The 22,793-nt window shown below is 54.8% G+C and overlaps 2 protein-coding genes across 5 annotated transcripts; one reads left to right on the forward strand and one right to left on the reverse strand.

Annotated features, from left to right (window-relative positions):
* Nucleotides 1-22: 22 nt before the first annotated feature.
* On the reverse strand, nt 23-22,710 carry Bop1 (BOP1 ribosomal biogenesis factor). Of its 4 annotated transcripts, none has more exons than XM_063231268.1 (16): nt 22,545-22,710; nt 20,831-21,019; nt 13,090-13,170; nt 2,723-2,877; nt 2,534-2,651; nt 2,352-2,453; nt 2,070-2,282; nt 1,804-1,965; nt 1,645-1,725; nt 1,508-1,577; nt 1,299-1,431; nt 1,040-1,220; nt 681-969; nt 505-589; nt 314-421; nt 23-236 (listed from the first exon to the last, which is right to left on the reverse strand). In XM_063231268.1, the coding sequence occupies exons 1-16, from the start codon at nt 22,680-22,682 to the stop codon at nt 83-85; spliced, it is 2,259 nt and encodes a 752-aa protein (XP_063087338.1). In that variant the 5' UTR covers nt 22,683-22,710; the 3' UTR covers nt 23-82. The 4 variants fall into 4 exon arrangements, with proteins under 4 accessions (XP_063087338.1, XP_005000938.1, XP_013001226.1 ...); XM_005000881.4 differs by having other exon boundaries at nt 22,504-22,676; XM_013145772.3 differs by lacking the exon at nt 20,831-21,019 and having other exon boundaries at nt 22,504-22,638.
* Scx (scleraxis bHLH transcription factor) lies at nt 4,307-6,094 on the forward strand. The gene is made up of 2 exons (XM_013145773.3): nt 4,307-4,855; nt 5,707-6,094. Exons 1-2 carry the CDS (start codon nt 4,307-4,309, stop codon nt 5,743-5,745), a joined length of 588 nt encoding a protein of 195 aa, XP_013001227.3. The 3' UTR covers nt 5,746-6,094.
* Nucleotides 22,711-22,793: the final 83 nt, after the last annotated feature.

Genomic DNA, 22,793 nt, shown 5'->3' on the forward strand with positions numbered 1-22,793 from the left:
AATGATACCACTCCTCAGGAAGTAGGGAGCACAGCCTCTATTGAAGATGTAGGGAGACACACCCCACCCGCTCCGCAGCAGCCTAGGTAAAGAGACGAATGGTGCCATCAGCCCCTGATGAGAAGATCCATGGCTGTGTAGGGTGGAAAGCCACATCCAGGACACCCAGGTCTCGGGTGGGTGTGTGTCCCTTCAGCACTTTGACTGGCACCAGTAGTGGGTTCTGTAGCAGGTCACTGTGGGGGGAGAGGTGCTCAGGTCACAATCACATTTTAGTCCCTACAGAGAGGGGGTGGGGAGGGTCAACACTTACTTATACACCATGCCATGGCAGACAATGACAGTGCCATCATCTGAGCTGGATGCAAACAGCGGGTACCGAGGGTGGAAGGCCACAGCCCGAAGGGCCTTCTTGTGATGCCTAGGGGGAGAATGACTGCTTTTAGGAGAGATGGTGTCCAGGCAGGAGATACAATCTAGGGGACCAGCCACTCCTATACTTACCTTAGCACTTTGTATGGCTTGGTAGAAAGGTCTAGGTCAAACCACACTAGCTTGCTGTCATAGCTGCCACAGATAATGTTGTCACCTAGGGCCAGAGCAGCAGCAAGTGGCCTCACCACACCTGCAGGGTGGCCAGTTCTGCCCCTACCCAAAAGGTGTATGCTCCCCATGCTCACCTGCAGGATGCACAGCCATGCTGGACACCCACTTGCAGTTGGGCATTAGTTTCTTGGTGAGCTCCTGGCGTAGCAGGTGGTAGACACGAACATTCCGCTGGGAGGCCACCAGCAGGAAGGGCCGGTTAGGGTGGAAAGCCACACACTGTACCTGCCCATGGCTGCGGCGGAAGGGACTCTGGCTACGACGCCGACTCAGCTGGTGGATCAGCACCTGGGTGTGGCCTGCGGTGGCCAGCACTACGGCCAAGTAGTCCCCATGCCTGTGCCAGGTCACTTGTGTCACTGGCTGTGAGAAAGCAGTACAGGCTGCTTAGTGGAACCAGGCTGCACCTCCCTCCTTCCTCTCCCCAGTATACCTTGCTGTGAGAAATGCGCAGCCGCAGGCCCCTCTCACGTTCTTCCTCCGATGCTTCCAGCCACTGGGCAGGTTGCAAGGCAGGCTCTTCAGGTGGGGTAAAGGCATCCAGCAGCTGGTCTGTGCTGCCCACCAGCAGCCTGTCTCCCAGGGCCGGATTCAACAGCAGCACTGTATCATCCCTACAGAGAAAGGCCAGACATGGCCATTCAGCAGTCATGTCCTCCGCCACCATCCTGACCCTCAGGCTCTCAACTCACAGGGCAGCAGCTACTAAACAGATGGTGGGGTTGGGGTTCCAGGCGACACTCCTCACCACACCTCCCACAGGCACTGTCTTCATGCATCGAGCAGTGGCCACCTCCCAGAGTCGCACAGAGCCATCATCCGAGCCTGGATGCAGTAGAGAAAATCTTTAGCACCTAACCCAGACCCCATCTAAAGGCTGCCTACCTCTACCCCCACTCACCTGAAACCAGCCACTGGCCCCCAGGGGAGACACTGAGGCAACGAACAAGGTCACTGTGGCCCCTGTAGACCTGCAGAAGAGCGGTGGTGAGCAGATGGTCACCAGGCTTTCCAGCCTTGCCCTGGGCCCCTACTCACCAGGGTCTGGCACGTGGGGAAAGGCTGCAGGTCTCTTGGCCGAGGTAGTTTGGGGATGAGGTCTTCAGGATCCACATTCACCTTAAGTAAGAGACAACTCAGTCACCTTCGACATCATCCTTAACGTCTCCCTGTGACACCTGCACTGCCCCCACATACCCTCATCTTGCGCTGCCGTGGGCACAAGTACAAATCAAGGCAACGTTCAAAGCGTTCTTGGATGAATCGGCTGTATGCAGGCACAACCCGTAGACTTGGGAATTTCTGTGGCAGGAAATTTAGTTTCCTTTCACCTGGTTCCTGCTGCCCCCATGCCAAGCGCTGTGGAGATGGAAGATGGGGAGATGAGGCGAGCAGGGGGTGTTCAGAGAACATGGCTGGGTGACTGCCACCATCACCCCTGCCCCACCCAGATATAAGCCCACCTCTTCCTCACTGAGCAGGTATTCAGGAGGGGGATTGTATGATTCAGCATGGCCAGGAAGGGCCAGCTTGGGTGCAGGCACATGCATCCTGTGGCGTCCCAAAACAGCATTGGGGTCCTCCTGGGCCCACAGGTCATAAAAGCTGGGAGTGGAGTCTCGGGGCCGGCGAGGCTGGATCCAGCCCATCTTGATGGCGTGCACCATGCGAGACACCTGCACAGACAGCCTGAGTCAGGAAAGGCAGCACAATGGCCTTGCCCCAAGAACAGTGTGGCTTCCTACCTTTTCCTTCTCCACCAGGGATGGGATGAAGCTGCGCTTGTCAGCTGGGCGGTTGGTCACTGGGTGGATCATGACGTCCCCACTGAAAAAGTCCACGGCTGGCTGGGGAGGCAGGCACAGGTGTGTAAGTCAGGGCTCTGCTAGGATCCCCCAAGCCCCTAAAGACAGCAGTTTCTGCTTACCTCATAGGGGCTGAAGCGAACGTCCCCGAACTTTCCACTCTGCAGTCGCTGCACCAGAGCCACTTGCTCATCAGTCAACCGAAGGTCACGCCCTGTCATCCTGTCTTGTACTGTGCGCCTGAGGGGCGGGCAGTCAGAGGTTCCCTCTAGCCACCTCAGACCTAGAACCTACCCTGGGGGCCAACTCACCAATAGTCAGGATCATCCATCTTGTCCAAAAACTGGTCTAGCTCATCCCGGGTCCGAAGGGGCTTGTAGATACGTCTGCCATCCAGGTCATAGCCCACATGTGGAAAGTCGTCATACCACTCTAGGGGCACGTTGCCCACTGTGTTCCGGATATCCTATAGCCATGGCCTCACATCAGCACCTGTCCCACTGTGCCCATCTATTTAGGCCAACCTGGGGTACAAAGAGTGAAGAGACCAGCCTCGAGTACCCTGAGGTCAGTGTCTTCCTGATGCATGCCCCTTTCCTAGCCCTGGGGTCTGACGTGGCAAGGCGGCGGGTGCTGCTGCCACCACCCCCCCAGGCCCTCTGCGGCGCCAGAGCTGCACCTTCACATTTTCCACTGAAGTGATGCCAACCCAGCCTCCCCCCTCACTGGATTCCTTGGCCAGGACTCTGGGCAGCCACAGACAGGAATGACCTCATCGCCAGTGGGCTCCCTCCCCTGGCAGGGGCCTGAGGCAGAAGTGGGTAGTTACAAGACTGGAGACAAGGAAGATCCCACTCCACCCATTCTGCAGAGTCAGAAGCCACTACCTTCTCTACAGGTGGCCAAGGACTCCCCTCCCAACCTTCACTGGTCTTAAACCCTCCCCCTTGGGTAACCAGAGCAGCCACATTCCTGGACACACATTCCTGGTTTCAGACCCTGCCAGCCGCCACCCTCACTCACTCCCAGCCTGGGGACTGTTGCCCAGGCGGCTGCTTCCCACAAGGGGGGTGGAGGGGTGTGGCTGAGGACTGGATGCTGGAGGCCCCTCTGCAACAGGAGAGACCCCTTGGACTGGCCCCTCCAGCAGGTCCACCCCAGAGACCCCACACGGCCTCAAAAATGTCCTTTCCAAGGGAGAGGGGGGGTCTCCAGCATCTTCCAACCTATACAGCCAACCCCAAACTGGAGACTTCTGGGAGGAACAGGTCTTATTCATTTGCACACCGGTATTGTGGCCAAGTAGGAGGCCCCAGGAGCACATAGCAGGAGAATGGGGACTGCCCTACTCCCAAGAGTGGTGGGCAGGAATGAGCTGGGACAGGGGAGAGGGTTCTAACAGTAGGGATAGCTAATACAGACCTGGAGAGGCCAAGTGCAGGACAGACGAACTATGCCACCCCCACAAACCTTTGGCCTGCAGCTGCTGGAGCAATTTCCAGCCTCACACATCGGGCACAGGACTCCCCAGAGTACCAGAAGGAGCAGCCCGAGTAGAGAGCCTGCCTGTGGGTCTGGTTCACGTTCCTTTACGCTGTGGGGAGGGGTCCACACCAGAGTAGAGCGATGCTCCGGACGATCCGCAGGGCTCCGCTCACTCGGCCTGCGGGCCGGCGGAGGCGGGCGGGGGAGGGGCCGGCCGCTATAAAGGCAAGGCTCGCGGCCCCGCTCCAGCCCGGACGCACGTGTGCGCGCGGGCGCCCGGCAGCCGCCACCGCCACCGCTGGGCGCAGCCGACTCCGCGCCGCGCCCGGCCCGCGGCCCGTGGCGGCCGCAGGAGGCGGCATGAGCAGCGCACGGCGGAGCTGACGCCGGTCCCAGCCATCTCTTTCGCCATGTTGCGCTCGGCGCCGCCAGGCCGCTACCTGTACCCCGAAGTGAGCCCGCTGTCGGAGGATGAAGACCGCGGCAGCGAGAGCTCGGGCTCGGACGAAAAGCCCTGCCGCGTGCACGCTGCGCGCTGCAGCTTGCAGGGCGCTAGGCGGCGGGCCGGGGGCAGGCGAGCCGGGGCTGGCGGGGGACCTGGGGGTCGGCCAGGCCGCGAACCCCGGCAGCGACACACAGCAAACGCGCGCGAGCGGGACCGAACCAACAGCGTGAACACGGCCTTCACGGCACTGCGCACGCTCATCCCCACGGAGCCAGCGGACCGCAAGCTCTCCAAGATTGAGACGCTCCGCCTGGCTTCCAGCTACATTTCGCACCTGGGCAACGTGCTGTTGATGGGCGAGGCCTGCGGCGACGGGCAGCCATGCCATGCGGGGCCCGCCTTCTTCCACGCAGCTCGCGCGGGCAGCCCCCCACCGCCACCCCCATCACGCGATGGCGAGAACGCACAACCCAAGCAGATCTGCACCTTCTGTCTCAGCAACCAGAGGAAGCTGGTGAGCGAGGGCCATGAGCGCCCAGAGAGGGCCAGGTGCTGGGCGGTTCTCCTCATCATTCCATGTTGGGGACACCTGCTGCCCAAGCTGGGCCCCAGTAAAGAGGGTCAAGTAGAAGCTGTCCCTGGGGAGGGGAGTGTGGGGCCCCCTCTTGGAGCCTCTTCCCCAGCACATGGGCTACCCCTGCAGTGGGTCACCAGAACCTATAAAAATGGGGCCAGGGCCCAAGGGTGGCCAGAAAGTGCCATGAGGGAGCAAAGGTCCTGAAGGAAGGCAGAGGCATCATCCTGGCAGAAGTTGGGGGACAGCATCAAGGGCACCTCCAGCTGCTCTGCTCAACAAGTTGAAAAAGCAGTGAGTGAGTTCAGGATGTACAAGGTTCGCCATACAGATTGCCTGGAGTGACAGGCAAAGAGGGTCCCTGGGGTCCACTGCCACTACCCCAAGGCTTTTGGGGCACCTGCTGACCCTCCCTGGACCTGCTCAGACACTACAGTAGGTGAAGCTGCTGGCCTGCTGTGATTTACAGCTTGGGCTATGTTTGGTGGCACCGGAAAAGAAGGGTGAACAGGGAGAAAATACAACAGCTTTTCCCAATCCCCATTTCCTCTCCAGACAGCACGCGGGAGCTCCTGGGGCCTGAACATCTGGGATATTTAATTTTACAGTTTTGGCTATGTAGCAGTTTATTCCCCTCCCCAAAATGCATGGGGGCGCTTAGAGCCTAAAAGGGGGGTACCTCAGGGTTGGCCACCTGGTACAGCACCTTGTGTGAGCCAGAGAGGCCACGATTGGCACTGGGCAACACCAGGTCACTGCCCAGGCCCTGACAACACTCCTTCCTTCTGCAGAGCAAAGACCGAGACAGAAAGACTGCGATTCGAAGTTAGGAGGAGGGCCCAAGCAGCCAAGAGGCGGATGCCACTAGGGACGGTGGATGCCACTGGGACCCATACAGAACCCCACCTCGAACATGACCTGTGCACAGGCCCTCAGAGAGCATGCCCACTGGGCCAGACCCGCCCCTGGCTGTGAGCAGGGCCAAAGGACAGACAGATGAAGAAACAGAGGAACAGTCAAGGCAAAGGCTTGACTCTGAATAGCTGAGCACTTGCCTAAGCCCACCGGAACTTTCCATGCTAGCTCCCTAACTGGGCTAAGAGTTGGCATTTTGTGTCTTTGATATAATATAAAGTCTGGAAATTTTGGATAATTAAAAATGGAACAGTATCTTTCAAATACCAGGGAAACTGTCCTCTTGGAAGGTTTTGAACTTTCCACGCAACCTCCAGCCTGCACTCCCACCCCACACCCCATCCTCCTGGCTTGGGGCACCCTAGGTCTCTGAAAAGGTCCCCTCCTTCTGGGGCTAGAGCAAGGCCAGAGGAGCAAAGGCAGGCCTTGCACTCATCAAGAACCTTCTGTTTGGGAACTGGGGTAAGGACTATAAGTACAGGCAAGGGGAGGCACTGCAGGGCAGGAAGAGTTGGGGCAAGACCACCACTCACAGTAGAGGTCTTACGGGGAGCAGAGCAGTCTTACTCCCTGCCGCCCTCTGGCCCAGTGTGGACAGGTGGTACCACCCAGCAAAGTGGAGTCCCAGGCCTGACTAAGTGCTAGCCACTAAGTGTCCCCACTGGGGCCCACCTGCGCCCAAAAGAGCTGAGGGTCTTGGGCTGCTAGGGCCTCTATGAGCTGTCCTGAGAGGAAGGCCCCATCTTGCCTAGACCCAGCTGCACATTGAGAGAAAGTTCCTGGCATCCATGATCGTGTCCTCCCCTACAGACTCCATGGCCCCAGGGAGGTGGATTTAGGCCCCCATCAGGAACCATGCACAGCTGGCTGACCGTTAAAATCCTGCAGGTGACAATTAGTTTAATGGTAGAGCTCTGGGGGCATAGCAGAGGCCAGGCGGCTCCATGCAGTTCCCCCAACACAGGGAGGGGGCCCAGGGCACCAGGTGTGGGTGGCTGAGTGGCCCCAGGCCTCTCCTTGGATCCCTGGCCCTCCTTGCCCTCAGAACAGGCAGTGCTGCATCTTGGCCTGCGGGAGACCAGGTGCTGACATCCCCCATGGGTACTCTCACAGGGCATGGCCAGAGCTGCCCCACTCTGTGCACAAATGGGCCCCAGGGAACTGTGGGGCAGGAAGCAGTGGTATAATTTTGGAGGAAATTCTCAAAGCCAGAGCCATTAAGGGGGGGGGGGGGGCTGTGTCCGATCTGATAGAAATATAACAGGATAAAAAGTCACAGCGGCAGGTTTCGTTCAGAGAAACCCAACCCCAAATTTCCTCCCCTTAATCCTACAGGAGCCCACAGCTGGCCAGAGGGGGAGGAGTGGGTACAGTTATTGCAGAAATCCCTGCCCAGGGAAGCCAGGACTGGGGCTCAGGGTTGCAGCTAGGGGCTGAAGGAGAAACCCCATGTCAGCTGCCCCTTACCCACAGGCCTCATCTCCAGGCCTGGTGCCAGGCAGGCATGCAAACCCCCATACAAACCTGGGCACCTACCTCAGTGGTTAGAGTGGTCAGGCCAGTGGTCAGGGACAATCCACAGAGGAACTCCTCAAAAAGCAAGGGGTGGACACCCCCCTCTGTGTGCAGGTACTACATGACTTGGTGACCAGCCCTGGGGGACACTGCCTAAGCTAAAGCCCAGCTCAAGAGGAAAGCCATCTGGGAAAGCAGGGAAGCTCAGAAGCAGGCATCAGGGACTGGGCAATGCTAAACAGGAGACTGGGGTATCCAACAGGGCCAGATAAGGGAACAGACACGAAGGCCTTGGGGCTAGAAGGATCCCCAGGGATCTCACAGTCAGGGTGCGGCACGTGCCCAGCCAAGGCCTCTGCTGAGGGGCCTGACTCGACAGCGGCTGCAGCTTGGCCAGCCTCAGGTCTGGGCAGCCAGCCCAGCCACTCCCCAAGCTGCACCGGTAGCAGCAGCCTAGGGCCTGGCCCAACAGCCAGCAGCAGAAGGGGAGGGGTAAGGAGAAACACTCCGTCACCCTCCACTGCTCCAGATTCAAACCAGACCGGGGGTGGTGTGGGTCGGCCCCAGCCCATGGCCCCACGCAAGTCCATGCAGCTGAGAGCCAAAGGCCAAGGGATGGCAGGTGCTCCCTGCCCACCACAGCCCCCGGCTGTCTTTCCTGAGTCCAGCCTCACCCACCACCAAGCTGGAGAACTTCAGGACAAAGACCCAGGGCTCCCTCTGCATGTGCCCCACAGAGGCAGCTGGAAGGAAAGGGGGGCCCTGGGCCAGCAGCCACCCCTGTGAGCCAAGCTGGGTTGGAAAAGCTGGGCTCAGCCTCAGCTGTCAGCTCCCTGTCCCCAGCCTGGGGAATGAGCCGCTGGCGGCACCACATGATTCATCACTAGGCCGCCTGCACCCCAAGCCAGCCACCCCCGCCCTGCTCAACACCTGTGGGCTGCCAGGAAACACATGTGACCCCTCCAGGTCAGGCACTGCACTCTAAGACCTAGGCTAGACGGGACAAAGACAAAGAGAGACCTAGGACCTGTGCTTTCCTGGGGGCCACTCAGCCCCAAAACAAGCCTGTGAGATGAGGCCAGGCAGGGGTCCCCTGCCTCCAGAATGCACCGGACACAGCATGGACACCGGAGCAACGTGTCCATGTGCCGGCTGGGACTTTTCCGCTCTCAATGAAGCCCTTGCCCCTCCCCCTCCCCAAAGTGGCTGCAGCTGTCAGGACCGCAGATTGGAACTGCAGGTATGGAGCTGGCCCGCTGCCCACCTCCCTCCCGTGTCTGTCTGCGAGAGAGGAAGCCGGCCCACCTCTGGAATCCTTCACTCTCTCCTCGTTCTCTTCTCCCACCTGTCCCCCGGGAGCGTGGGGTCAGCCGCTGCTCAGTCTCTCTCCCCAGCCCCTCTCCGATTACAATGCGGGTAGTGTTCAGCATTCACTCAGCTCCCCTGCACAGCGGCCTAGCCGCCTGTCTCAGAACTCTTGAGGCCTTCCTGTGCGCTGCCACCACCTCCCCTCCTGGGGAGTCTTATCTCTGTCAAAGTGCTCAGACCCAGTGGCTGCTCTAGGCTCACCTGCTGCCCTGACCCTACCACAGACGGTTGTAGGGGATGCTGACACCAGAGCCTTCACTAGAGCCTGCCTAGATGACAGATCAGAGGAAGGCAACCTTTTTCTACAAGAGTTCAAGCTGGTCAAGGGACTCCATCAAGGACTGAAGGCCTGGCAGAAGAAGCTGCCTTCTGGCCCATGGTCAGATTGCCTGTCTTCCACTCTTCTGCAGATCTGTCTCTCATGAACCTGGTAGAACCTGCTACTGAGCCCCAGGCACCTGTGGGCCCACCCACCCAGCCCCCTGCTAGCCCTCTGCCAGCCCTCCATATCTGGAGGGCCATGAGCCACTCCCTACAGGATCACAGGTGTGGAGAGGGCACCGTCTGAAAGCTGTTTAAATGCAGCTTGCCTGGCCCTCTATCCTGATGGGGGACATAGGCTCAAGCTAGTTTACATCTCTATGAGCTGAGGAGCAAAGACCTATTCTGAGCCCCATTATTCAGAGACACAGCTGCTGCTTCAATTTGGTGGTGGTGATAGGGGATGATCTGGTGCTCCACACCAAATCAACAACCCCCCTCCTGGCCCCCAACTCAAGCACCTCCAAAATCTAGTTCAAAACGATTCTCCCAGCACTGAGCACTGCTCTCAGACATGGACACACCAACTATGGCTCCTGTCCCCAGAAAGGCTGCCTGGTTCTCTGCGGCTAATCTTATTGAGGTGTCCATACTGTCCCCCTACCCTCCAGTGCCACCCCTCATGCCACAGGCTTGCTCTCCAGTACAGGAAAGACTCCCAGGTGTCTACAGCCAAGCGAACTGCCCCAAGGGCTGGCAGGAAGGCAGGGCTGCACCATCCATATGCCCCAGCAAGAGAGGATGCAGCTCTAAAGAATCCAACCTTTGCCTTCGAGCTACTGCCAGGATGCTGTTTAGAGTATTCCATCTCCTGTAAGGGGACAGCTGGCCCTCTCCTACTGGCTCCTATCTGTCCCCACCAAGGGCAAGCCTCTACTAGCTAAGATATTTAATGCAAAGGGCAGCTCACAGGAAGCACAGGTCTATTGTAAGGAACAGTGTTGAGGGTCTCTCTGCCCATAGAACACACTACCCGTTCCCTGTGGCCACTGGCAAGAGATCTTGGTCAGCGGGTTGGGCACACCACTCAAAGCAAAGGACCAGACACTAAAGTTCAGTGCAGGCAAAGCCCTGCTCAGGACAGCACTGGCTTTGGTGGACAGTCGCCAAGCAGTCTGCAGCTCGGGTGCCCTCTTGCACAGAGAAAAGAGGGCCACTGCTTGTGAGCTGGAAACCTGAGCCTGCTGCTCCAGCTGCCAGCAGCAATGCAAGCGGCAGGCAGTGAACGCTCACGGGGCGGTGGCCAGGACACGAGCGGGTGGGGGCGGCCCCGGAGGAGTGGAAGCCGCCAGCACTGGAGGCAGCTGCCGGTTCAGTAGCTGGGAGAAGCCATTAATGGTGTTTGGCGAGAGAGCAGAGGGGATCGCAGGCGCTCTGGATGTAGACAAGCTGAGATATGTCCCTGTGGGATCCTGAGGTACAGCCCAAACAGGCTGAGGGGGTAGCCAGGGCTATAGCCCAACCCTTACCTCAGCCCACCCCACCTGAGGTCTCAAGGAAAGGGTCACATATCCAGTGCCCCAAGGACTATTGGGGAGGGCAGGTCTTCCAGCTTCTCTCAGCCAGAGATCATGGCCTCCAATCAAGTCCCTCATCCAGAGCAGCAGACCTGCTGGACAGATGAGGTAAAGGCAGGCCTCAGTTTCCCCCAGTTTTCTGCCTGATACAGAGGAGGGGCTGAGTGGGCTGATGGACCACCACTTTCTCCACATCCCCTGCCAGGGGTCCCAATAGCTGGATGAAATCACATCTAGGAAACCTGGTGCTGTGGGGAGGAGTGTGGTGGCCATAGGGGACTCCCCTACTCCAGGGCAGCCCCGTAGTTCATTCAGGGGGTTCCCTCCCTCCTTGCTCAGCTCACACTCCAAGCCAAGGCTGTGAACCTGGGGGAGACGACCTGGAAGCCAAGTCAGAATCAGTGCCCCAGTGAAGGGCCACTCAGTTTAAGAAAGTCAAGGGTACAGGATAACCCTAAAGCCAAATGTCAGGTAACAGAGGGCCCAGAAGCCTCCACATCTCCAGTCTAAGCCCTGACTCCAGACCCACTCTAGGGGCAGGAAGAGGTGAAGAGGGTGGCTGGGAAGCACTGTATTCCCAGCAGCAGACAGCCAGGCAGAACTCCCTCCCATCATATAGCTGCTGCCCTCCTCAGGTCCTGCTAAAGTCACTACTTCCAACAAGACATACCCCTCAGGACTCTCCCTGCCCCCCCCCCCCCCGCTGAGCTCCCCAGAGGCCCGGTGACAGGGCTAGTTCTACCAGGTACCCCTGGCTAGACAAGGAGCGTTGGGGTCCTGGCACCAATGGCCCCCTCCAAGAATACTGCAAGTAGAAGGAGCGGGCCCTGGCACATGGAGAGCCACGTACCTCATGCACGCAACAGCCCCCCAGAAATGTCCTGTGCCGTGGCAGACCTCCTGAGCAGCAAGGCACTGAAGCCCATGTCCCATTCTCTCCCAGGCCTGTCTCCTAACCCCTGCTTGTGGCCCCCTCAGACACAGAGTCTGTTGGAGGGGGTTGATGCCAGATGAAACCTCTGGGTGGGGAATGAGCCCCACGCACACGGGCTTCTCCGGAGAGGATGCATCTGTCCAGGCCTGGCCTGACTCCTGAAAACTGAGCTCTGCCGCCTCCTCGAGCTGCTGGCAGACTGTGCTGGCAGAAGCTCGGGTGGGCAGGCATCTCTGTTCCCTCACTGTCACTCAGACTGACACATGTGATAGTCATCACCAGAGGAAGCAACCCCCGCAGCCCTCTCTGCTTCCTCCTGGCACAGCAGGGGGCTGCCCAACCCTCTCAAGGTGACGCTGGACAGGCAGCCAGGCACACCTCCCTGTGGATAGGCAGGGTCAGGCAGGCCCACCCCAGACCCCTGACCAGCCAAGTCCCTTTCCCCAGTCTCCACACTCCATCTACAATCATCATCGATTTCTGAAAATACCAAATCTAAAAAAGTAGCCGACAGGATGTGGCTGCCGACAGCCAGAGCCCCTAGGGGGGAGGGGAGACAGGCGGAGGAGCCGAACTGTGCGGCCCCCCTCGCTGAGTGCGCCCGCTGCTCCGGCCAGGAAACCAATTTATTTTGTTTTGTCTCTGTTCTCTGAACGCACAGCAGAGACGGGATCGGGCGGGCAGCCAAGGCTCTAGCAAATGCTGCCAAGAGAGCTCAAGAATGGGGGAGGAAGCAGGCTGGGGAGGGGGCGCGTGTCTCCCTGTGCCCCAGGGACTGCCCCTGAAAGGCAAGCAGGAAGAGCTCCTGAAAAAAAGATGACTGTCCCCAAAAGCCCCACACCGAAGCCCCAGGACCTGGAGAGGCTGAAAGTTCACACCCAGCTCCGCATAGGGGCCTCCACCCTGCCCTGTGGCCAGACCATACCAGTGAAGGGACAAGCTGCCAGCCCCACACTCGTAAGCTCAGCTTTTTTCAGGACTTTCAGTCCCTCTTGAACATAGCTCAAGACAGCCTCCCTGTGCCTCTCAGCTCCCCAGAGGATGCTACGGTGCCCCCCACCCAGCACATGTTCCCCTTTTACTGTAAACCTCCTTAAGAGAAACACTAAATGCCCTTGATTCTCTAAGCAAAGGTCTGAAGGCAGTGGTCCAGCCACCTCCACCACCACCTAGGACAACAGAGAGGGTTGGGACAGAGCCAAGCAGGAGCGCTGCCCTCCACCATGGATGGCCATTTCTGTGGCCCATCCCACAGATAGAAGGCCTAAGTTGGCTGACATCATATTCTAGTCTGCCACTCTCTACCCCCCCCACCCCCACCCCTGTCCTCTGGCCCCCTTGAAGGTCACGCTGACATATAGCACAGCCCCCAGGGTACTTGCAGGGCAGTACCAGCCCCCATCAATACACACACAGGCACCATGGGGCGTGGACACAGAGCTGCCATTCCATACCCAATCACCCTCCCTTCATAGGACAAGACATACTTGCACTGATATTGTCATGTGTCTCAGGCCCCAATATCATTCTTCCAGACAGGCACAAAGTTCAATCCGGGACACCCACCTACCCACCCTCCTGACAACCCTGTCTCCCAAGCCCACCTCCTCATCAGAGCTGTCTTCCTGGTACTCGTCCTGGCTTGACGCTTTTGCCATCTCTGTTCTCAGGCCAGGGGAGCCAGTCTGTGGAAAAGGCAGAAGTGTTAATTCAGAGGGCCAAGGAAGGATACCCTTGACATAAGGCTGAGACCCCAAGCTACACATGATGCTTTACCATATCCAAATCTCTGAGCAGCTCCAACCTAACCCCAGTCTTAGTCCAAAATGGAGGCCACTAGAGCTGACAGGGAGCCTCCAGTGCTGTGCTCACACTAGGGCCTTCACCTGGTTCTCTCCCTGAAGGGCTGGGCGAGCCTCCGTCGTGTCTGACACCCCAGACAGGAGGTGATACCTGGTGCTAGACTGGAAAGAAGACCACCCAGCGAGTCAGTGGTAGGTGCTCAGGACGAGGCCCAAAGCTCCCACTCTCATCTGCCCCACAGTCTGTTACACATGAAAACCAGTAGTCACCCTGACCTGAGTCAGTGAAGACAAGGTAGGGCACAGGAGGGGCAGTCCCATCACTGGAGACAACACTTGAGGAAGATACAGTGACATATGTTACTAGCTCTTGTCACTCCTAGGGCAAAACTCCTGTCCCCAGGCAGACTGGCCAGTGCCTAGAGGTGCTATGAGCCATGTACAACCAAGCCTAGGCACCCAAGGGTCCAGAGTTTTGTCCAGAACCCCACACACACACACACCCACACGAAAGCCTACAGCCTCAGCTCTGTCACTAGTCTCTGGTTACCCTCCCTATTCACCAGCTCTATGACCCCAGGCTGACCCTTTCCCTGTGGGTCAGGTGTGGGCGCCACAGAGGATTCACACCCCAACCTGGAAAACAGATTCTCCTGACTGGGGAGGCGGAGGGCTCTGACCAGATCGGGTTTACTGGCAGGACCAGGACTGATGGGGAAAACAGGTCCACCTCTCACCCTTGGGGGCAGTAAAGTGCTCCAAGCAGGAACCCCTGAGTGCAGGCGCCCCCCACCCACAGCCCCACTCTCTCCTGCCCACGCAGGAGCCAAAGGCCTAGCTGTTCCTCTTGCCTGTTTTTTCCCTCAATATAAAGAGGGATGGAAGACTAAGTTTTTTTCCAGGCCAGGAATAAGGCAGGATCCAGTTTCCACATCTCTCCCCCGCTAGCTCCTCTGCTGTCCACAGAAAGTGGGTCAGCCATCATGGGCACAGGGCACAGGTTAAGCCCCAGGCTCCTCCCTCAGCCAAAGAAACACTCCCTCCAAGAGATATTCACAGGCTAGGAACAGAGACCACACTCAGGGGAGCCCCCACCTCCTGTAACAGCCTACCTGGCCCAGTCCTCAGCCAAACAGAGCCCTGGGCAGGGCAGGATGACACCTGGTATTTGTAGTTCTGGCCTCAGGCCAGGGCCCTGAAATCTCAAACTCTTTCCCTGTGGCCCAGCAGGATTACCTTCCTTGCGAGACCATGAACCCTGAGTTTTAACTGCAGTGCCTGCAGGTTTGTCATCCAGCTGTGTTCCAAATGTTTGTGCACTGGGCACAGCTGGGCCACTACTGCAGCAGTGCAGGGATACTGAGGAAGCCAGACATAGGCAGGCCCTTGACGATGGAGAGCTTTGTGCTCTTCGTGGGCACCTGCATTCCACAGAGCAGCATCTCAAGGTTCCACCTGATGACTGTAGGGCAGACAGCTTCCACCAGAGGGCAGCACCAGCACTAGTATAACAGCAGGGGCCAAGGCAAGGAGCCACAGAAACGGGTGCATCTGGGCACTGGTGGACTTAACAAAAAGCCTCACTCCTTCACATTTTGGAGGCACTGAGCATCTCTTTTCATTATTTTAAAATTAAGACTACTACTAAAACACAGACCAAGAGAATGTGACAAGAGAGTTATGAGACCTGCTCATAGTAGTCTGTCTCTGGGACAAGGAACTCTCATAGTCCGGCTGTGAGCCATACCAAGGTAGTAAGGTGTGCCCAGAACCAGGCAGCCAGCAGATACAGGCAACCACTGCCTGGCTGAGGACAGAGTCACTCCTGCCTGGAGCTGCTCTGAAGGAGTCCACAGGCAAGATGTGAATCCAGGTCTAAGCTAGTTGAAGAGACCCAAACGGATGTGAAGTTCAGCGCCCTAGTGAGGGGACCAGATCTCAAGTCCAGAATCCTACTCAGGCACCACCTGGGAGGTATAGCCACACACAGCCTCAAAATGCAACTGGTGACTCATCCTAACAGGAGGCCAAGCAGCTGGTGGGGGCAGAAAGTGGATAGGTAAAAGCCCAGGGAGGTTGCAGGGCAGCAAGGTATGCAGTCTGGTCAAAGGCAGAGCAAGACTAAAGGACTAGCTGGGTGTTGTGCCACACGCCTGTAATTCTAGAACTTGGGAGTCTGAGGTAGAAGGATTGCTGTGAGTTGGAGGCCAGCCTGAACTGCACAGCAAAACCCTGCCTCAAAAAAAAAAAAAAAAAAAACAAAACCCACTGAAGGATTGACCAGTGGGCAAGAAGCCACACCAAGACAGGGGCTATACGGGTCTGGCAAAGAGACCCAGCAGCCACAGACAGGGCAGGAAGAGCACAGGACTAGTATCCAGGAGGAACACAGAAAACTGTGCTGACCACCAGGAAAAGGGAAGCTGCACAGACGCTACAGAATGGCCACTCACAAAGAAGCTGATGGAGGAGACTCAAAGGTATAGAGAAAGCAGAGCCAGTATACTTCTGAGAGCCCAGGGAAGGCGGTACCATCCTGGGTGCTAGATGGCCGCCAAGCCTCAGGGGAACAGGCAAATCTCTGAGCAGCCCAGTGTTAACAGCCTGGCACTAGAGTAACATCCAAATGAGTAAGTTTCTTATTGCCATGGTGAAGAACCTGCCTCAACTCTGGCCTAGGCCCAGAGCTACCACCAAGCAGGAGGCAGCCAATCTAGATTACATGCTAGCTCTCCTTCCCTGTAGTGTCCAGGTTTTGGAAGGCAGGGGAAAGAGGCTGCCACCACATTCTGATGTCAAAGGGAAGCCATGGCAGGATATATAGCTGTCTGTAACACCTCAGGGCAAAGATCAAACCCAGAGTGTTGCTGTTAACAAAGACCCTATCACAAAGCAACTAAAAGAAAGCAGCCCATGCAATGAACAACACAGGGACCCCAGGAGTTCCTGCCCCCTGCGTCAGTGGCAGGAGTGGGAACCTACCACAAAGAATGGGTATCGGAGAGACCTGTACCTACAATCCTCCAAAAGATACTGATGAACTAATGCCACAGCAACCAAACAATCTTTTAAAAACATACTGGTTGCCAGGCATGGTGGTGTACACCTGTAATTCTCGCACTCAGGAGGCTGAGGCAGGAGGATCATTGGAAGTTTGAAACCACCCTGGGCTACAAAGTGAGCTCAAGGCCAGTCTGAACTACATAGTAGGACCCTATCTCAAAAAGACAAAAAAAAAGAAAAAATAAAAACAAAAACAAAAACCTGGCTGTGACTTAAATGGCCAGAAGCAACAGGAAATGAAAAATACCAAATGCTCCTGGTTTAATCATAGGGAAAATGAATGTGACTCAAAAGGGGCCCAATACCACCAGGTCATTCCCAGAGTAGCAATGAGCCTATACAAGTCTGGTCCACCTAGACCACAGGGATAGTGCTGCCTCCTCCCCATCAATTCTGAACAAAGAAGGTTCCAGTATAGCTGTACAGAGGAACTAAAGACCCCACTCCAAGGCCTGATTCAGATAAGACCCCAGGACTGGCCTACAGCAAATGCAACCAAAGCATGAGGCTCTGAGGAGTCTGGAAGAGGAGAGTGTGTGCATGTTGGGGGAATATAATTGTGGCCATGTGAAAACAGAGATGCACATATTTATTTTCCTCTCATCAAAGGCAGTCTTCCACCCAAATCTGGGAGGGTTTGGGGCAGCTTCACACACCAAAGAGAGGCAGCCAAATCTAACACATGAGCACAAGGTATAAAGCCACTTGCCTGAAGCTACCCTGTGAAAACAGGCTACTATGAGAAGGGACAGGTGCCCAATAGGCACCAGCCATCAGGACCAGCCAGGACACAAATGAGAGATGTGAACTGTTCTCACACAGGGCTCCAAAACCCAGGATAGAATCTGAGTGGCTACCTTCCTGGGACAGAATGTTTCAGAATCCTGTGGAACCCCACCCCCAACGCCAGTGCACCACCACGGAGTAGGGATGCAATGACCTTACTATGCTAAGCCTGTACTGCAACCTCTAGAACTAAGGGCCATGCAGTAACAGTCACAGGGCTGAGAAGTTCACATAGACATCTACAACAGAAAGCAAGGATGAGAGCTCAGGCAGTATCAAGGGCCACACTCCCCAGCCTAAGTACAGGGCTCCACCATAACTCTGTGTCACACACCAGGCCACCTGTGCTGAGCTGGGATCCATGACTAGCTGGGTCACATCACAGGTACATCTCCCCAACTCCAGAACAATCTACCTGAGGATGGGGACACCCAGCCTGCAAAGCCTCCAGAGATCTGGCAGCTCCCACTCACCATTTTCCAGAGCTACACTGACACCCCTGTGGGACCCTCCTGCCTAAGTGGGTTTTCTGTTTTTTAGGGGGTTTTATGAGACAGAGTCTCGCTATGTAGTGCAGGATGTCCTTAAACTTATTATGGAGCCAAAGCTGGCCTTAAACTCACAGCAATCTTCCTGCCTCTGGCTCCAAGTGCTGGGATCACAGGCACCGGACACCACACCCAACAAGAGCTGGTATTAAACTTCATGCGTAGACAACTCCCAAATTATTAGGAAAGTGCTCTTGGAAGGGAGAGGTATAAGACAGAATCTATGTAGTTCAAGTGGGATTTGAACTTACGATGTAGTCCAGGCTGGCCTCAAACTCATCCTCCTATCTAAGCCTTTTCTTATATTCTTGAACATGACAAGCAACATAAACAAGGAAAAAAAAAAAATCCATGTAAGTTAAAGAAAAAAAGCAAGAAGAAAAAAATATATTTAAAATAAACACAAAAAAGGAAGAAAAAACTGTAAACTCACAAAAACTTAACACCAGCAATAAGAAGGCACAGGCTAACATGCTTCAGTGATAACTGCTTGCTCAAAATTTACAAAGCCCTAGGCTTAAAACAAAGAAAAGAGAAAGAACACTGACAAAAGTCATCTTTCCTGGAAAGGCCTGGAAACCTTTTCACTTGTGTTGCTGGAGAGAGAGCAGGCCAACAGAGATGGACAGGTAAATGCAATGGCTGGAGGTAGGGAGAAATCTTCCTCCCTGAACTGGGAACTGAGCTGCTAGGCAGGAGTCAGCAGGAAGCATCACACCCCATGTGCAGGCAGCCTACAGCTCCCCTCTCAGCTGCCACAGGCTCATCAACAGTCAGGGACTGAAGGCTGGGACAGGAGAAATGTGCCGGGCCCAGGAGACTAAGACAGGGGGCAAATCACTGGCATGCTGAGGATCAGGTACAAAGGCAGGATTGCTAGGCCTGAGGGGACCTAGAGACAGGAATGGGTTCTTGGATCCTGAGTCTCCATTAAAGAGCTGCGATATCTGATAGAGGAGCAGAAGCTGTGAATTATGTAAATTCCTACAGCTTTGGGGATATGGAACAGAAATTCTAGAACCTGCTCAATGGAAATTCTTGGGGTGGACAAGCACGCTCAGTGGGGACCATCTGGAGCACCATGTGACATGTGACAACTTGCCATTAGAGGAGGAAAGCAGGCTAAAAACCCCAGAGTGGAACCCAACCTAGTGGAACCCTTCCTGACACAGAACAAAGGATACAGGAGTGAGCATCCTCAGGGATGCCATCATAGGTCCAGGTTAAGGCACCAATGCATGTACCACAGAGGATGCTAGGATCCTAGGATACCACCTAGCATGCTTCAAAAGGTCTGGCTCATAGAAAGCCAAGAACATTCTATTGGCAGTGCCCACAGATTAAGCCTTTCCCTCAAGAGCTATGCATGGAAAACGAACTCACATTTGTACAGAAAGAGGCAAAAAAACAGGAAGAGTGAAACAGCTTAGCAAAGTAGAGGTATATGGGTGGTTTTTGTGGAATGGTGAAAAAATGTGAGAGTTCCAATAAGGCATTCTAATAGCCTGAACAGATTCAAGCCTAGAAATGCGGATCAGCCCTGAAAATATTCCAACAGGGGCCAGGAGTATAGCCCCAAGCCAAGGCACAGAAAAGATATATAAGCAACTAGCATGCCAGATCACACAGCTGGGTGGCAGTGAAACTCTGAAGGTGGCCCTTTCCTTGATAGTCACCTGATCTAAGCCTGGCGGAGTAATTGTTGACTGCTTCCGATCTGCAACAGTAGATGATACCATCAAGACAGGACAGGGTCACCTTTGGTGGTGGGGTGCCATACAATGCCATACAATGGAGTAGATACTCAGTATTACAGGAATTTTGGTAGAGTGGTGACATACACAGCAGCTCAGAGTAGCTAAGCAGTGCTTCCAGGTCAGACCTACAGTTCTGGTAGCACTAGAGTCCCTAGGAATATACCAAGGCCTAAGAGAATTATCTATACAGGTTATTGCAAAGATTTAATATAAAAAGAAAATTTTAAGTACGTCAATGTATGGACCATAACTTTTTGAATGAGAAAAAGGTCTAGAAAGGTATCCATTAAACTACTAGCTGCTTATCCATTCATAGAAAGAGCAGTGAATGGGAACTTCCATGCTCAATTGAATAGCATTGATGTAATAGCCAAATCTTTTTCAAGGAAGATCTATTTTTATAATATTGAAAATTTAAAAGTGGGGTGGATAGTTGCCCATGAGCTTACAAATCATGATCAAAGTAAAGTTAACATGTCATTTCCATTCTGTGCACACCAGTGTTAAAATTATAGCTTGAATGAATGGTGGATTTAAATCTGATATTTCTAGTCAACAAGGCAACGGAAAAAACCAATGCAAATGGGCTGTGACTTCTTTTTTTTTTTTTTTTTTTTTGGTAGAATTCACAACCTCACACTTGCCAGGCAGGTGCTTAAGCTGCTGAGCTAATCACCAGCCCAAGCTCTGGCTTTTTGGATTCCCTTATAGCAGCAGACTTTAATAGCCACAGTTGTGACTTTCAGAGCAACAAGGCCATTGGAAACAGAAATAGTTATCAACCATTTCTCTCACAATGGTTTAAATAACAGTTGTTGATTTTAGTTGAATCAAGCATTTCTCCTACTTTTCTTGCTTAAGATGAGCAGGCACAAGCATGAGATTATGAGTTCAATTTCTGATACCAAAAAAAAAAAAAAAAAACCCAAAAAACAAAAAACCAGCAACTCAGGGATCTCTGCATCTCTGAGACCCATACACCCTGCCCAACTATTCAGCATGCTCCCTCACAGCCATGTCCTGCCAGCGCCCCAGGCAGTATCCCTGTTGGTTTCTGCTCCAGAAAACCCAGCCCATAGAAAGCCAGCAAAGTCTGCCTAGTGTTCCACCGAGAGACAGCCTGAGAACTATCTGAGAAGGAAAGGCCTCAGCATGCGGATTTTCAGAGTTCTTAGGAACGGCATACACAATTGGGATTAAAAAACAGTGGTTCAGAGCCTAAATGTATCCCTCAGATGCAACTGAGGGACAAAGCTTTGAGTTTCCTGATGGAACATGGAGAAGACATTGTGGTTACAGCTCTCAGAAAGCCGTGGCCCAGCAAGTTCTGCTTCTTCCTGACTGTCCTTGTCCACAAAGGAGAGCCACAGGAACATCTTCATTACCCACCTGTGCCTGCCCCTCTGTCCTGCTGTGGCCCTTGTCACAGCTGATTTCATCCTCTCCCTCGTTGTTGTTGTCTTCACTACTATCACTGCCAGAATCTTCCAAGCCTGAGAATACACTTTCCTCACTGTCCGAGAGGCTGGAATCATTGCTGTCACCATGCCTGGAAGCAGGGTCACAGAGAAGAAAGGGCTGCAAGGAAGCATAGAGTTGGTAACTGTCAACCTGTAGGCTTGCCCAGGCAGATACCACACACACTATGGAACTATCTGAGAAGGAAAGCTGATCAGGTAGCTGGTACAGCCTGCCTCTTACAAGCCTCCACCTCTACCAGAGTCACCTGTCCAACCTATCTTCTGCCTCTGTTGACAGCCGGGCCACCTATCCTCAAAGCAAACATTTTAAACCCTAATGTCAAAAAAATAAAATAAACTCTAATGTCTCACAAGGGAAAGGACAACTAGTGTCCCACGGTGTCTTAGTGTTTTTAAGGACAACACCTCCTCACAGTTCAGCTCCCCCTGTATTGCCAAACCCAACTTTCCTCTACTGACAGAAAACCTCCACACTTCACCCTGCCACTCTGGGAGAGCACTCACTACCTAGGGCAGGTGCTAGGGACCCAGAGAGAACCAAAGTCCCCAAAGGACTTTTATCACCTGAAATGGAAGCTTCCTTATCCAAGGAAACTGTAAGTAGGTAAAATGGAAAGTTGGCTGAGAGCAATGACACCATGAACTTCACTTGTAAACAAGTTAAACCCAACTGGTCTCTTCTGGGAGCACAGCCATCACTTTCTCTTTGCTGATCAGAGACCACTTCAGGCCTAATTCTAGGAGACATCCAAACCACTATGGACAGGTTGTCACTGGCTTCTGAAAAATAGCACAACTTAAGATTTTCAAGAACCAAGTAATGTCAGAATTCTCAGTTTCAGTGTTTTACGCTTAGACGTTTCACCGTACTTGGCCTGCATTATGCATAATCCATAGCATTCACCTAAGTTTCCATAGAAGAGACTCGCATACACTCTTTCATAATGTATCTCCTATAGTCAGTGGTCTCCTTTGCAATAGTAAATAAAAACACTGGGAATGGTTGGGGTACAAACAACTCACTCCCAAGGGCCTCAGATTACAAACAAGCAGTGGAAAGCAGCTCTGCTACACTTCACAAAACAAAGAGCTAGCTAAGAGAGAATGGGCAGTGTACACCTTGACGACTCAGATCTGATGAAGTCCCAACCAAGCCCAGCCAGCGGGGCAGCAAGGGAGAGGCACTCAGTCACAACAACTACAGTGGGCACTAAGACTCCTATTCATAAGTCCAGCATTCCTATACATACCTAACACACTGGCACGCTACAAGGATGTGCCCATGGGCCTGTCACTTAATCGACTGTGCAGGCTAAAACCCTGCCGGCTCTTTGGCCTTCCCTGATGCGGTTCTTCAAGCCACAGGACTGTCCTGGCCTAGGAGCCCTGTGCAGACTGCACTTCTAGGTCATCCAGCAGAACGAGCTAGTTAGACCTGGCTCCCAAGACACCGGACAAGACTAGCGGTTCTAACTTCCAGAACACACAGCGCCGCGTACCCGACCCCTCAGGCCTCCTGACCCGGGCGTCTGCCACGTGCTCGCGGAACCCGCGGCAGGGGCGACCACTGCCCATAGTCACCTCCTCCGACTCTGGCTCTGGCTCTGGCTCAAACTCCAGACCTCGCTTGGCTGGCCGACCTCCCTGCTCAGGCACCACGAGACACACGCCCCGACGCTCAGCCATGTTATGCCGCACCGGCCGCCGACTGACTGCCACTTCCGGCAGTGAGCAGGCACCCACCGCCCAGCCCCGCCCATCCTGGCCCTGCCCGTCGAGACCTGATTGGTGATTTGCGGAAGCCGGGCAGATCTGCGCAGGTGCGTGGTGAGGCGGCCCGCAAGGGAGCAAGGACGGCAAAGGTGCTGGCT

This window comes from Cavia porcellus, unplaced genomic scaffold (assembly GCF_034190915.1).
Source record: "Cavia porcellus strain 051 isolate PalLab524CR breed Dunkin Hartley unplaced genomic scaffold, mCavPor4.1 scaffold_19, whole genome shotgun sequence".
NCBI classification, from domain to species: domain Eukaryota; kingdom Metazoa; phylum Chordata; class Mammalia; order Rodentia; family Caviidae; genus Cavia; species Cavia porcellus.